Here is a 16,465-nt window from a genome sequence, read left to right as displayed (position 1 = left end):
GATCTTACAGTAGAGGCTCCATAGTGTGACTGATCTTACAGTAGAGGGTCCATAGTGTGACCGTTCTTACAGTAGAGGCTCCATAGTGTGACTGCTCTTACAGTAGAGGCTCCATAGTGTGACTGATCTTACAGTAGAGGCTCCATAGTGTGACCGCTCTTACAGTAGAGGCTCCATAGTGTGACTGCTCTTACAGTAGAGGTTCCATAGTGTGACTGATCTTACAGTAGAAGCTCCATAGTGTGACCGCTCTTACAGTAGAGGCTCCATAGTGTGACTGCTCTTACAGTAGAGGCTCCATAGTGTGACTGATCTTACAGTAGAGGTTCCATAGTGTGACTGCTCTTACAGTAGAGGTTCCATAGTGTGACCGCTCTTACAGTAGAGGTTCCATAGTGTGACTGCTCTTACAGTAGAGGCTCCATAGTGTGACTGCTCTTACAGTAGAGGTTCCATAGTGTGACTGATCTTACAGTAGAGGTTCCATAGTGTGACTGATCTTACAGTAGAGGGTCCATAGTGTGACCGTTCTTACAGTAGAGGCTCCATAGTGTGACTGCTCTTACAGTAGAGGCTCCATAGTGTGACTGCTCTTACAGTAGAGGTTCCATAGTGTGACTGCTCTTACAGTAGAGGTTCCATAGTGTGACTGATCTTACAGTAGAGGTTCCATAGTGTGACTGCTCTTACAGTAGAGGGTCCATAGTGTGACCGTTCTTACAGTAGAGGCTCCATAGTGTGACTGCTCTTACAGTAGAGGCTCCATAGTGTGACTGCTCTTACAGTAGAGGCTCCATAGTGTGACTGATCTTACAGTAGAGGCTCCATAGTGTGACTGATCTTACAGTAGAGGTTCCATAGTGTGACTGATTTTACAGTAGAGGCTCCATAGTGTGACTGCTCTTACAGTAGAGGGTCCATAGTGTGACTGCTCTTACAGTAGAGGTTCCATAGTGTGACTGCTCTTACAGTAGAGGTTCCATAGTGTGACTGCTCTTACAGTAGAGGTTCCATAGTGTGACTGCTCTTACAGTAGAGGTTCCATAGTGTGACTGATCTTACAGTAGAGGTTCCATAGTGTGACTGCTCTTACAGTAGAGGGTCCATAGTGTGACTGCTCTTACAGTAGAGGTTCTATAGTGTGACTGCTCTTACAGTAGAGGTTCCATAGTGTGACTGCTCTTACAGTAGAGGCTCCATAGTGTGACTGCTCTTACAGTAGAGGTTCTATAGTGTGACTGCTCTTACAGTAGAGGCTCCATAGTGTGACTGCTCTTACAGTAGAGGCTCCATAGTGTGACTGCTCTTACAGTAGAGGCTCCATAGTGTGACCGCTCTTACAGTAGAGGTTCTATAGTGTGACCGCTCTTACAGTAGAGGTTCCATAGTGTGACCGCTCTTACAGTAGAGTTTCCATAGTGTGACCGCTCTTACAGTAGAGGTTCCATAGTGTGACTGCTCTTACAGTAGAGGTTCCATAGTGTGACTGCTCTTACAGTAGAGGTTCCATAGAGTGACTGCTCTTACAGTAGAGGTTCCATAGTGTGACTGCTCTTACAGTAGAGGTTCCATAGTGTGACTGCTCTTACAGTAGAGGTTCCATAGTGTGACTGCTCTTACAGTAGAGGTTCCATAGTGTGACTGCTCTTACAGTAGAGGTTCCATAGTGTGACTGATCTTACAGTAGAGGTTCCATAGTGTGACTGCTCTTACAGTAGAGGTTCCATAGTGTGACTGATCGTACAGTAGAGGTTCCATAGTGTGACTGCTCTTACAGTAGAGGTTCCATAGTGTGACTGCTCTTACAGTAGAGCCTCCATAGTGTGACTGATCTTACAGTAGAGGCTCCATAGTGTGACTGATCTTACAGTAGAGGTTCCATAGTGTGACTGCTCTTACAGTAGAGGCTCCATAGTGTGACTGATCTTACAGTAGAGGTTCCATAGTGTGACCGATCTTACAGTAGAGGCTCCATAGTGTGACCGATCTTACAGTAGAGGTTCCATAGTGTGACCGCTCTTACAGTAGAGGTTCCATAGTGTGACCGCTCTTACAGTAGAGGTTCCATAGTGTGACTGCTCTTACAGTAGAGGTTCCATAGTGTGACTGATCGTACAGTAGAGGTTCCATAGTGTGACTGCTCTTACAGTAGAGGCTCCATAGTGTGACTGATCTTACAGTAGAGGCTCCATAGTGTGACTGCTCTCACAGTAGAGGTTCCATAGTGTGACTGATCTTACAGTAGAGGTTCCATAGTGTGACTGATCTTACAGTAGAGGTTCCATAGTGTGACTGATCGTACAGTAGAGGTTCCATAGTGTGACTGCTCTTACAGTAGAGGTTCCATAGTGTGACTGCTCTTACAGTAGAGGTTCCATAGTGTGACTGCTCTTACAGTAGAGGTTCCATAGTGTGACTGCTCTTACAGTAGAGGTTCCATAGTGTGACTGCTCTTACAGTAGAGGGTCCATAGTGTGACTGCTCTTACAGTAGAGGTTCCATAGTGTGACCGCTCTTACAGTAGAGGCTCCATAGTGTGACTGCTCTTACAGTAGAGGTTCCATAGTGTGACTGATCTTACAGTAGAGGTTCCATAGTGTGACTGCTCTTACAGTAGAGGCTCCATAGTGTGACCGCTCTTACAGTAGAGGCTCCATAGTGTGACTGCTCTTACAGTAGAGGCTCCATAGTGTGACTGCTCTTACAGTAGAGGCTCCATAGTGTGACTTCTCTTACAGTAGAGGCTCCATAGTGTGACTGGACCCTCTACTGTAAGAGCATAGTGATTTGTAGTTGTCGCCGCGCTACTTCCGCTGTGTTGTAGTTGTCGCCGCGCTCCTTTCCGCTGTGTTGTAGTTGTCGCCGCGCTCCTTCCGCTGTGTTGTAGTTGTCGCCGCGCTCCTTCCGCTGTGTGTGGTAGTTGTCGCCGCGCTCCTTCCGCTGTGTGTGGTAGTTGTCGCCGCGCTCCTTCCGCTGTGTTGTAGTTGTCGCCGCGCTCCTTCCGCTGCACGGAACTCTCCATGGTGATGGGCAGTCTTTTTGTGTCTCTTCTCCACACAGAACCCGAGGAGTCTTATGGCTTTGTGATTGTCTCGCTGAGCGGTCAGAGTTGGCATTTTGAGGCGTCTCTCTTCGAGGATCGTGAACTTTGGGTTCAGGCCATTGAGGGTCAGATCCTGGCGAGCCTGCAGAGCTGCGAGAGTACAAAAAATAAGGTGGAATAAAAAAACGTGCTTTGAGCGGAGGACGGCGCGTTTACCCACAATGCACCTCATCATAACCCTTCTCCTCTCCTTCCAGACACGTCTCGGCAGTCAGAGTGACGCTCTCGCCATCCAATCCATCCGGAGTGTGAGGGGAAACAGCCTGTGTGTAGATTGTGACACTCCCAGTAAGTTGCGGCCGGACCCTCATCTCCCCCATCTTTCTACTGTACAATATCTCGCAGCAGTAACGTGACGTAGTGGGCTGCCAATCAGACCACGGCAACCAGTCGGACCACGGCAACCAGTCGGACCACGGCAACCAGTCGGACCACAGCAACCATACCATAGCAACCAATCAGACCACGGCAACCAGTCGGACCACGGCAACCAGTCGGACCTCGGCAACCAGTCGGACCACGGCAACCAGTCGGACCACGGCAACCAGTCGGACCACGGCAACCAGTCGGACCACGGCAACCAGTCGGACCACGGCAACCAGTCGGACCACGGCAACCAGTCGGACCACGGCAACCAGTCGGACCACGGCAACCAGTCGGACCACGGCAACCATACCATAGCACGGCAACCAGTCGGACCACGGCAACCAGTCGGACCACGGCAACCAGTCGGACCACGGCAACCAGTCGGACCACGGCAACCAGTCGGACCACGGCAACCAGTCGGACCACGGCAACCAGTCGGACCACGGCAACCAGTCGGACCACGGCAACCAGTCGGACCACGGCAACCAGTCGGACCACGGCAACCATACCATAGCACGGCAACCAGTCGGACCACGGCAACCAGTCGGACCACGGCAACCAGTCGGACCACGGCAACCAGTCGGACCACGGCAACCAGTCGGACCACGGCAACCAGTCGGACCACGGCAACCAGTCGGACCACGGCAACCAGTCGGACCACGGCAACCAGTCGGACCACGGCAACCAGTCGGACCACGGCAACCAGTCGGACCACGGCAACCAGTCGGACCACGGCAACCAGTCGGACCACGGCAACCAGTCGGACCACGGCAACCAGTCGGACCACGGCAACCAGTCGGACCATGGCAATGAATCTGATTCCAAGTTGGTTGCTATGGTAAACTGCTCCAGGGCTTCTGTGTGCTGTTGTCCTGCAGTTCTGGCTCCTGCAGGTGAATTAGACGGATGATGATCTGTGTGCAGCATTGCGGTATATGTTGGTGCTTTATAATCTACATGAATGTCGCTGCCTGACTCATATGACACAGACAGGGCAGCGAAACCACTCAGCGGGGAGATCAGAGGATCGGGCACGTTTACATGATGGGATTTCTGCAAGGTCCAAAACATGAGCAGATCCATCCGGAAAGCAGAAAACCTTCCCTTATGTACAGAGCGCCCTGTGCTCCAGACCACTCCCCAGGACCCCTGCCCCAACATAATATGTGTAATAAAAAAGACCCTAATCCCTGGAACACGAGCGGCGTCACCACTAGGTCTACCGGAGCCTCCTCATTGTTTATGACGTCACATATTGGGTAGAAGCTGCCCCCTCCGCAGCACTAACCGCACTTCTCTTCCTTCCTCGTAGATCCGGACTGGGCCAGTCTCAACCTCGGAGCTCTGATGTGTATAGAGTGCTCCGGGACGCACCGCAACCTCGGGACACACTTGTCTCGAGTGCGATCTCTTGATTTGGATGACTGGCCGGTGGAACTTACAATGGTCATGATGGCGATAGGAAACAGTCTGGCCAATGCTGTGTGGGAGCACTGCACGGAGGGTTATACCAAGCCCGGGTCTGACAGCTCCAGGTCAGTACAGAAATGTCACTACACGTCGTCGTCCCCCACATCTCCCCCGCCCCCCACATCTCCACAAATACTGAACTTACCCCACCGTGTTTACACCTGCAGATGTTACTGTTCAGTGATTGGGTGAATCATTCTCCCGTGTAAGTGACGTTACGTCCTCTCATTCTCCCGTGTACAGTGACGTTACGTCCTCTCATTCTCCCGTGTAAGTGACGTTACGTCCTCTCATTCTCCCGTGTAAGTGACGTTACGTCCTCTCATTCTCCCGTGTACAGTGACGTTACGTCCTCTCATTCTCCCGTGTACAGTGACGTTACGTCCTCTCATTCTCCCGTGTAGGCGACGTTACGTCCTCTCATTCTCCCGTGTACAGTGACGTTACGTCCTCTCATTCTCCCGTGTAGGTGACGTTACGTCCTCTCATTCTCCCGTGTAAGTGATGTTACGTCCTCTCATTCTCCTGTGTAAGTGACGTTACGTCCTCTCATTCTCCCGTGTACAGTGACGTTACGTCCTCTCATTCTCCCGTGTACAGTGACGTTACGTCCTCTCATTCTCCCGTGTACAGTGACGTTACGTCCTCTCATTCTCCCGTGTACAGTGACGTTACGTCCTCTCATTCTCCCGTGTACAGTGACGTTACGTCCTCTCATTCTCCCGTGTACAGTGACGTTACGTCCTCTCATTCTCCCGTGTAGGCGACGTTACGTCCTCTCATTCTCCCGTGTAAGCGACGTTACGTCCTCTCATTCTCCCGTGTACAGTGACGTTACGTCCTCTCATTCTCCCGTGTACAGTGACGTTACGTCTTCTCATTCTCCAGTGTACAGTGACGTTACGTCCTTTCATTCTCCAGTGTACAGTGACGTTATGTCCTCACATTCTCCCGTGTATAGTGACGTTACGTCCTCTCATTCTCCCGCGTACAGTGACGTTACGTCCTCTCATTCTCCCGTGTATAGTGACGTTACGTCCTCTCATTCTCCCGCGTACAGTGACGTTACGTCCTCTCATTCTCCCGTGTACAGTGACGTTACGTCCTCTCATTCTCCCGCGTACAGTGACGTTACGTCCTCTCATTCCCCCCGTGTACAGTGACGTTACGTCCTCTCATTCTGCCGTGTACAGTGACGTTACGTCCTCTCATTCTCCCGTGTACAGTGACGTTACGTCCTCTCATTCTCCCGTGTACAGTGACGTTACGTCCTCTCATTCTCCCGTGTACAGTGACGTTACGTCCTCTCATTCTCCCGTGTACAGTGACGTTACGTCCTCTCATTCTCCCTTGTACAGTGACGTTACGTCCTCTCATTCTCCCTTGTACAGTGACGTTACGTCCTCTCATTCTCCCCGTGTACAGTGACGTTACGTCCTCTCATTCTCCCGTGTAAGTGACGTTACGTCCTTTCATTCCCCCGTGTACAGTGACGTTACGTCCTCTTATTCCCCCCGTGTACAGTGACGTTACGTCCTCTCATTCTCCCGTGTACAGTGACGTTATGTCCTCTCATACTCCCGTGTACAGATACGTTACGTCCTCTCATTCTCCCGTGTACAGTGACGTTACGTCCTCTCATTCTCCCGTGTACAGTGACGTTACGTCCTCTCATTCTCCCGCGTATAGTGACGTTACGTCCTCTCATTCTCCCGTGTAAGTGACGTTACGTCCTCTCATTCTCCCGTGAACAGTGACGTTACGTCCTCTCATTCCCCCGCGTATAGTGACGTTACGTCCTCTCATTCTCCCGTGTACAGTGACGTTACGTCCTCTCATTCTCCCGTGTATAGTGACGTTACGTCCTCTCATTCTCCCGTGTACAGTGACGTGACGTCCTCTCATTCTCCCGTGTACAGTGACGTTACGTCCTCTCATTCTCCCGTGTACAGTGACGTTACGTCCTCTCATTCTCCCGTGTACAGTGACGTTACGTCCTCTCATTCTCCCGTGTAAGCGACGTTACGTCCTCTCATTCTCCCGTGTACAGTGACGTTACGTCCTCTCATTCTCCCGTGTACAGTGACGTTACGTCCTCTCATTCTCCCGTGTACAGTGACGTTACGTCCTCTCATTCTCCCGTGTACAGTGACGTTACGTCCTCTCATTCTCCCGTGTATAGTGACGTTACGTCCTCTCATTCTCCCCTGTACAGTGACGTTACGTCCTCTCATTCTCCCTTGTACAGTGACGTTACGTCCTCTCATTCTCCCTTGTACAGTGACGTTACGTCCTCTCATTCTCCCCGTGTACAGTGACGTTACGTCCTCTCATTCTCCCGTGTACAGTGACGTTACGTCCTCTCATTCTCCCGTGTAAGTGACGTTACGTCCTCTCATTCTCCCGTGTAAGTGACGTTACGTCCTCTCATTCCCCCGTGTACAGTGACGTTACGTCCTCTCATTCTCCCGTGTAAGTGACGGTACGTCCTCTCATTCTCCCGTGTAAGTGACGTTACGTCCTCTCATTCCCCCGTGTACAGTGACGTTACGTCCTCTCATTCCCCCCGTGTACAGTGACGTTACGTCCTCTCATTCTCCCGTGTACAGTGACGTTATGTCCTCTCATACTCCCGTGTACAGATACGTTACGTCCTCTCATTCTCCCGTGTACAGATACGTTACGTCCTCTCATTCTCCCGTGTACAGTGACGTTACGTCCTCTCATTCTCCCGCGTATAGTGACGTTACGTCCTCTCATTCTCCCGTGTACAGTGACGTTACGTCCTCTCATTCTCCCCGTGTACAGTGACGTTACGTCCTCTCATTCTCCCGTGTACAGTGACGTTACGTCCTCTCATTCTCCCGTGTAAGTGACGTTACGTCCTCTCATTCTCCCGTGTAAGTGACGTTACGTCCTCTCATTCTCCCGTGTACAGTGACGTTACGTCCTCTCATTCTCCCGTGTAAGTGACGTTACGTCCTCTCATTCTCCCGTGTAAGTGACGTTACGTCCTCTCATTCCCCCGTGTACAGTGACGTTACGTCCTCTCATTCCCCCCGTGTACAGTGACGTTTACGTCCTCTCATTCTCCCGTGTACAGTGACGTTATGTCCTCTCATACTCCCGTGTACAGATACGTTACGTCTTCTCATTCTCCCGTGTACAGTGACGTTACGTCCTCTCATTCTCCCGTGTACAGTGACGTTACGTCCTCTCATTCTCCCGCGTATAGTGACGTTACGTCCTCTCATTCTCCCGTGTAAGTGACGTTACGTCCTCTCATTCTCCCGTGTACAGTGACGTTACGTCCTCTCATTCCCCCGCGTATAGTGACGTTACGTCCTCTCATTCTCCCGTGTACAGTGACGTTACGTCCTCTCATTCTCCCGTGTATAGTGACGTTACGTCCTCTCATTCTCCCGTGTACAGTGACGTGACGTCCTCTCATTCTCCCGTGTACAGTGACGTTACGTCCTCTCATTCTCCCGTGTACAGTGACGTTACGTCCTCTCATTCTCCCGTGTACAGTGACGTTACGTCCTCTCATTCTCCCGTGTATAGTGACGTTACGTCCTCTCATTCTCCCGTGTACAGTGACGTCCTCTCATTCTCCCGTGTACAGTGACGTTACGTCCTCTCATTCTCCCGTGTACAGTGACGTTACGTCCTCTCATTCTCCCGTGTACAGTGACGTTACGTCCTCTCATTCTCCCGTGTACAGTGACGTTACGTCCTCTCATTCTCCCGTGTACAGCGACGTTACGTCCTCTCATTCTCCCGTGTAGGTGACGTTACGTCCTCTCATTCTCCCGTGTACAGTGACGTTACGTCCTCTCATTCTCCCGTGTAGGCGACGTTACGTCCTCTCATTCTCCCGTGTAAGCGACGTTACGTCCTCTCATTCTCCCGTGTAAGTGACGTTACGTCCTCTCATTCTCCCGTGTACAGTGACGTTACGTCCTCTCATTCTCCCGTGTACAGTGACGTTACGTCCTCTCATTCTCCCGTGTACAGTGACGTTACGTCCTCTCATTCTCCCGCGTACAGTGACGTTACGTCCTCTCATTCTCCCGTGTAAGTGACGTTACGTCCTCTCATTCTCCCGTGTACAGTGACGTTACGTCCTCTCATTCTCCCGTGTATAGTGACGTTACGTCCTCTCATTCCCCCGTGTACAGTGACGTTACGTCCTCTCATTCTCCCGTGTACAGTGACGTTACGTCCTCTCATTCTCCCGTGTACAGTGACGTTACGTCCTCTCATTCTCCCGTGTACAGTGACGTTACGTCCTCTCATTCTCCCGTGTACAGTGACGTTACGTCCTCTCATTCTCCCGTGTACAGTGACGTTACGTCCTCTCATTCTCCCGCGTATAGTGACGTTACGTCCTCTCATTCTCCCGCGTACAGTGACGTTACGTCCTCTCATTCTCCCGCGTATAGTGACGTTACGTCCTCTCATTCTCCCGCGTATAGTGACGTTACGTCCTCTCATTCTCCCGCGTACAGTGACGTTACGTCCTCTCATTCTCCCGCGTATAGTGACGTTACGTCCTCTCATTCTCCCGCGTATAGTGACGTTACGTCCTCTCATTCTCCCGCGTATAGTGACGTTACGTCCTCTCATTCTCCCGCGTATAGTGACGTTACGTCCTCTCATTCTCCCGCGTACAGTGACGTTACGTCCTCTCATTCTCCCGCGTACAGTGACGTTACGTCCTCTCATTCTCCCGTGTACAGTGACGTTACGTCCTCTCATTCTCCCGTGTACAGTGACGTTACGTCCTCTCATTCTCCCGTGTACAGTGACGTTACGTCCTCTCATTCTCCCGTGTACAGTGACGTTACGTCCTCTCATTCTCCCGCGTATAGTGACGTTACGTCCTCTCATTCTCCCGCGTATAGTGATGTTACGTCCTCTCATTCTCCCGCGTACAGTGACGTTACGTCCTCTCATTCTCCCGTGTACAGTGACGTTACGTCCTCTCATTCTCCCGTGTACAGTGACGTTACGTCCTCTCATTCTCCCGTGTACAGTGACGTTACGTCCTCTCATTCTCCCGTGTACAGTGACGTTACGTCCTCTCATTCTCCCGTGTACAGTGATGTTACGTCCTCTCATTCTCCCGTGTAAGTGACGTTACGTCCTCTCATTCTCCCGTGTATAGTGACGTTACGTCCTCTCATTCTCCCGTGTAAGTGACGTTACGTCCTCTCATTCCCCCGCGTATTGTGACGTTACGTCCTCTCATTCTCCCGTGTACAGTGACGTTACGTCCTCTCATTCTCCCGTGTAAGTGACGTTACGTCCTCTCATTCTCCCGTGTAAGTGACGTTACGTCCTCTCATTCTCCCGTGTACAGTGACGTTACGTCCTCTCATTCTCCTGCGTATAGTGACGTTACGTCCTTTCATTCTCCTGCGTATAGTGACGTTACGTCCTCTCATTCTCCCGTGTACAGTGACGTTACGTCCTCTCATTCTCCCGCGTATAGTGACATTACGTCCTCTCATTCTCCCGTGTACAGTGACGTTACGTCCTCTCATTCTCCCGTGTATAGTGACGTTACGTCCTCTCATTCTCCCGTGTACAGTGACGTTACGTCCTCTCATTCTCCCGTGTATAGTGACGTTACGTCCTCTCATTCTCCCGTGTACAGTGACGTTACGTCCTCTCATTCTCCTGTGTACAGTGACGTTACGTCCTCTCATTCTCCCGCGTATAGTGACGTTACGTCCTCTCATTCTCCCGTGTACAGTGACGTTACGTCCCCTCATTCTCCCGTGTACAGTGACGTTACGTCCTCTCATTCTCCCGTGTACAGTGACGTTACGTCCTCTCATTCTCCCGTGTACAGTGACGTTACGTCCTCTCATTCTCCCGTGTACAGTGACGTTACGTCCTCTCATTCTCCCGTGTACAGTGACGTTACGTCCTCTCATTCTCCCGTGTACAGTGACGTTACGTCCTCTCATTCTCCCGTGTACAGTGACGTTACGTCCTCTCATTCTCCCGTGTACAGTGACGTTACGTCCTCTCATTCTCCTGTGTAGGCGACGTTACGTCCTCTCATTCTCCCGTGTACAGTGACGTTACGTCCTCTCATTCTCCCGTGTACAGTGACGTTACGTCCTCTCATTCTCCCGTGTAGGCGACGTTACGTCCTCTCATTCTCCCGTGTACAGTGACGTTACGTCCTCTCATTCTCCCGCGTATAGTGACGTTACGTCCTCTCATTCTCCCGCGTATAGTGACGTTACGTCCTCTCATTCTCCCGCGTATAGTGACGTTACGTCCTCTCATTCTCCCGTGTACAGTGACGTTACGTCCCCTCATTCTCCCGTGTACAGTGACGTTACGTCCTCTCATTCTCCCGCGTATAGTGACGTTACGTCCTCTCATTCTCCCTTGTACAGTGACGTTACGTCCTCTCATTCTCCCGTGTAAGTGACGTTACGTCCTCTCATTCTCCCGTGTATAGTGACGTTACGTCCTCTCATTCCCCCCGTGTACAGTGACGTTACGTCCTCTCATTCTCCCGCGTATAGTGACGTTACGTCCTCTCATTCTCCCTTGTACAGTGACGTTACGTCCTCTCATTCTCCCGTGTAAGTGACGTTACGTCCTCTCATTCTCCCGTGTATAGTGACGTTACGTCCTCTCATTCCCCCCGTGTACAGTGACGTTACGTCCTCTCATTCCCCCCGTGTACAGTGACGTTACGTCCTCTCATTCTCCCGTGTATAGTGACGTTACGTCCTCTCATTCTCCCGCGTATAGTGACGTTATATTCGAGCACTTTCTCTGACATGTAACGATATCACCTGGTCGTGGCTCACACCGCTTATTCCTCTTTGGTTTCGTCACGATCCTCTGCTCCTCATCTTATAGACACTTTGATCTGAAGGATGTTGGAGAATGCTGAACCAGTGATTACATTTTATCCTGATCTTTTCCAGTTTTTATAGTGAAGGCAAAGAATAAAATAAATTGTAACAGCTCTGAAAGCCGACCAGGATCTGCCTAAGATCATCGCTCAGAGTTTCAGCTTCAAGAACTGTCCAAACATTAGATTGGTCCTGCAATGCGTCCATGAATATGCGGGGGATGGTTACTGGGGATTTTTGCTGTGGGTTTGGGATATTATGTGAACGATGGGGAATGACCATGGGCATTGGCTGCTCGGATTTGTACTTTTTTGACTAGATCTTGGGGGTTAGATATTATTTCTCTTGTTATAGTGGTCTCAATGGTCACTCAGAGAGGTGGCGTATTTTAGAATGACCGAAGACCCATCACCCACTGCCCAAAGGACAAAGACCAGCGAATGTTATTTGTGTTACTTTATTTACATCGATGAGATAAAAAGGGAACTGGAATCTATTAGGCCTGGATAGACTCTCCTATAGGAAATACTTCAGTTATCCCTTAATCGTCGCCGTCCCCCCATAGCGTGTATGTGCCCCTCCACCGCGCAGGCGCCCCCATAGTCCTGGTAACACTGCAGAGGTTTTTACATTGCAGCAGTTTGGGGCTCTTGTCCCCTTGACACAGATTTCCCAATAGCTTCGAGGTGTCAGACTCTCCTCACTCATGTCCCTTGTTTCCTTGCTCACATCATGTCACTAAAAATATTTTGGAAATAACTGGTGTACCTGAGGCACAATGGGACGTAACTAAAAGGAATTTAAACGTTTACCATTTTTCGAGCTAACCGTCTCTGGTGTCTTATGGGGGGTGGTCATCGTGTGTATGGAGAGGTCTGCGGTCCTGTAGGTCAGACAGCACATGTGTCTAACCGTCAGCAGATGTCTTGTGCCGGCTCAGGGAGTGACATCACGTCTAACCTCCGTGTCCCCGTAACATGACCGTCACTCGCCACCCGCTCTTCCACGTTTGCAACCTCATTTACTTTTAGTGTTCCATCTCTCTACCCTCTGTGTTCCCTCCCCCATCTGGTGGAAATACCCATAATCCATATTAACTTATGTTGTGATGCAGGGAAGAGAAGGAACGTTGGATTCGGGCAAAGTATGAGCAGAAGTTGTTTTTGTGCCCTCTGCCGGCATCTGATGTGCCTCTTGGACAACAGCTGTTGCGCGCTGTGGTGGAGGACGATTTACGGATGGTGGTTACACTTCTCACTCATGGGACCAAGGAGGAAGTTAACGAAACATACGGTGATGGAGATGGTCGATCGGCTCTTCATCTGTCTGCAGCAATGGCCAATGTTGTGTGCACACAGCTTCTGATCTGGGTGAGAGATGGGAACCAATACATTGGGCTAGAGCTGGGATATCATCCTGTTCTTATACCTGTGTTTCTTCTTTCCATAGTATGGGGTGGATGCCAAGTGTTGTGACGCTCGGGGGCTCTCACCGCTGGCGTATGCCCATCGGGCAGGCAGTGCAGAGTGTGCGGAGGTTCTTCTCCAGTATGGCTGCCCTAATGACCACTGCAGCCCAACCCCGGCTCTTTGATCCTTGAGAACTTGATCTCCAGACTGTGTGACTTGGGCATGTCTCGTCTGACTGTGAGCAGGGGACATTCTCACCTTGGTGACTGGCTCTGACGGTCGTTTTAAAGCCTTTTAGAAAAGATAATCCTCTCTGATTCTCAGGATACTGGATGTTCCCTCCCAAGTCCCCACGATTCGACCTTCCTTTGCGTCGAAGCTGCAGGTTCGGAGAAGCCTCCATCGTTTCTATCATGGACCATTGTGGGTGGGCAGACTGGGCTCATGAAGTTGTGTATTTAACTCTAGTATAAATAATTGTACGTTACAGATATTTAATGTACAGTCTAAGCGCGCGCGTCCAAACCTTCTGTCACTGGTGTGGAAGGTGCAGAGAGGATCGTTGTTCTGTGAGGTCGCTCTACTGACGATGGTGTTGACGTCCTCTCCGGGCCATTCCTCGTAATACGGAGTATGTGGCACCTGAGTCTTGTGTGAATATGTTGTACGTTCCTCCAATATATGTTAATGCTGGTCCGTACATGTCCATCGGCCGGCCTTATATGTGTCTGTGTTTCTGTGACGATATATATATGTAAATATGTAATATATGTACAAGACTGAGATATTGATGGTCAGAAATGAAGCCGTTTATGTTTACGTGTATGATGTCATCTTCTCCATCTCGTCGTGCCCGCTGGGACTCTAGCTCACCAAAACGATCCTCATTTCAATATTGTCTGGTGAGGGGGGCACAGATGAGGGGGTGAGCGTTTTGCAAATTTCATTCGAACGTGGCCAACCTCTGTGATAGCAATCTTTACTTCTATCACGCAATCGTATTTACGCCTAAAGTTTGTCTGGTCTTACGAGCCAAGTACAATCCTGTTTACACCTCAGGCCATACACATCAGATCAAACTTGGCCGAACTCCTCAATCCAGTGTGTATGGCAAATGTCCGGGGGCAAAAGGATCAGGTGTGTTGGGTTTTAACATTCCCAGTCCTTTGTTCCCACGGGAGATGAGCCGCTGCCATAGAGCCCTGAGAAGTCGCTGTGGCCTGACCCTATCGCATGTGTCTGGCCACGTTAGACTCTCACTTCAAAAAGTCGCTCTATCATCGCTGTCTATAGAAATGCATTGAGTAGCTTGAAAATCTCATCAACGCTCCAGTCCGGCGGGTCCCTAACCATTATCTAGTAGTCGTTACTACCTCCTCCATAAAGTAGCATGAAAATCGCTTGGAAATGTTCTAATTACTCCTTGAAAAAAAGTCTCGCTCCAAAAAGTGTGTGTTTAGCCTGAGCCTAATGATTGTCCCCTCCAAAGAGCCAAGTCCCACGCAATCGTGTTTACAGCCAATGTCTAGTCCGTACAATCGCAGCAATAATCGGATATTTCTACGGCATGAGGCTGGATTCACACGGCCGTGTTTGGTTGCTGGGATGTGGGGTGCTTGTCGGCTGCATTTCTCGGACCACACACCATTCAGGGAGCCGGACCCTTGGCATGGTAGTCACCCGTGAGTCACTACATTATGGGACAGTATTCCCGCGGGGAGGCCGGGGCTCTGATGCTGCCAACTCCGGCTCACTCAGCTGTTCGGTCCGGAAAATGTGGCTGACGTACGCTCCACATCTCACCGACCGAAAACAGCCCAAGGATTATAACACGTGATGGGAGGGGGTCGTATCATACAGAAAAAGCCAACCAACGATATGAAGGATATAAAGAAGAGCCGCCTCTATATAGATATATATATATCTCTGAAATCACCGAAAAAGGCCGAACTTTCCCACACAAGGGCAGGTAAAAACAGCAGTCCCAGCAGGATGAGGACACCATGCTCCATAGAGGGAGACTGCCAGGTGCAAATACTGATGAACATCCACTACCACACCTATTATTCATGAGGAGGGGGCTGCTCAGGGTCATCATTGCACACAGATGACACTCCTAGAAGAGCCAGTCACACGGTTACAAGTAGCGCACCCCACTGGCATACAGTCTATTAGTTACCCCCATAATATCAGATCAGAAGACTGCCCAGCAGTACTGTGAGGGGTACACGGGGGTCAGTACTTGGTGAGGGGTACACGGGGGTCAGTACTTGGTGAGGGGTACACGGGGGTCAGTACTGTGAGGGGTACACGGGGGTCAGTACTTGGTGAGGGGTACATCGGGGTCAGTACTTGGTGAGGGGTACAGGGGGGTCAGTACTGTGAGGGGTACACGGGGGTCAGTACTTGGTGAGGGGTACAAGGGGGTCAGTACTTGGTGTGTTACACTTAGACCGTATGGTTGGCTCTTCTAGGAGCGTCATCTGTGTGCAATGATGATGATTGTACCTGCCTTTGTATGATGAAGTTCGGGCTTTTTCACTGATTTTAAGTAGATCTGGTTCTTTTTTCGGTGATTTGTTTATATATATCTGGTACCACTAACTAAGAAACCGACATCTACAGAGCAGTCATTACAGACCAAGGAAATATTGTGCATAGAAAGGATTCGTGTGACCAGTGAGGGCTGCAGGACGGCTCAGAGGACTCGGCCGCAGTTCACACTTCACTTGTTTATTGCAGCAGAGTTTGGAGGAGACCTGATGTCTAAGAAAAAACAGAAGAGTGTGTGCCAAAAAGTGCTGGTGATCAGATGGTCCAAGCTGCTGGAGACCCTCGTCCATATGCTGCTAATAGTCAGACTGTTGGATTTTAGGCTGAAGTGTGTTACATTGGAGTCGGGTCTAAGGCAGAGTGCACGGTGTTTTCGAGTCTGGGGTATGCGATGGTCAGAGTAGAAGCTGAGGTTGGGGGGGTGATGATGGCTGATCTGAGGATGGGGGTGTGATGATGGCTGATCTGAGGTTGGGGGGGTGATGGCTGATCTGAGGTTGGGGGGGTGATGGCTGATCTGAGGATGGGGGTGTGATGATGGCTGATCTGAGGATGGGGGGGTGATGATGGCTGATCTGAGGTTGGGGGGTGTGATGATGGCTGATCTGAGGTTGGGGGGTGTGATGATGGCTGATCTGAGGATGGGGGTGTGATGATGGCTGATCTGAGGTTGG

At 50.6% G+C, this 16,465-nt stretch overlaps 1 protein-coding gene across 1 annotated transcript in view; it reads left to right on the top strand.

Moving 5' to 3' along the window:
- AGAP3 (ArfGAP with GTPase domain, ankyrin repeat and PH domain 3) overlaps positions 1-14,057 on the top strand; it is a 125,552-nt gene extending 111,495 nt beyond the window's left edge. Inside the window, exons 8-12 of the mRNA XM_075847580.1 lie at positions 3,061-3,215; positions 3,301-3,391; positions 4,782-5,004; positions 12,944-13,199; positions 13,279-14,057. Coding sequence (XP_075703695.1) covers positions 3,061-3,215; positions 3,301-3,391; positions 4,782-5,004; positions 12,944-13,199; positions 13,279-13,422 — 869 coding nt within the window. The 3' untranslated portion in view covers positions 13,423-14,057. The remainder of the gene's footprint in view (positions 1-3,060; positions 3,216-3,300; positions 3,392-4,781; positions 5,005-12,943; positions 13,200-13,278) is intronic.
- The last annotated feature ends 2,408 nt before the right edge of the window (positions 14,058-16,465 follow it).

Source organism: Rhinoderma darwinii (genome assembly GCF_050947455.1).
Source record: "Rhinoderma darwinii isolate aRhiDar2 chromosome 5 unlocalized genomic scaffold, aRhiDar2.hap1 SUPER_5_unloc_3, whole genome shotgun sequence".
In the NCBI taxonomy this organism is placed as follows: Eukaryota; Metazoa; Chordata; class Amphibia; order Anura; family Rhinodermatidae; genus Rhinoderma; species Rhinoderma darwinii.
This window is presented reverse-complemented; position numbering and strand designations above follow the sequence as displayed.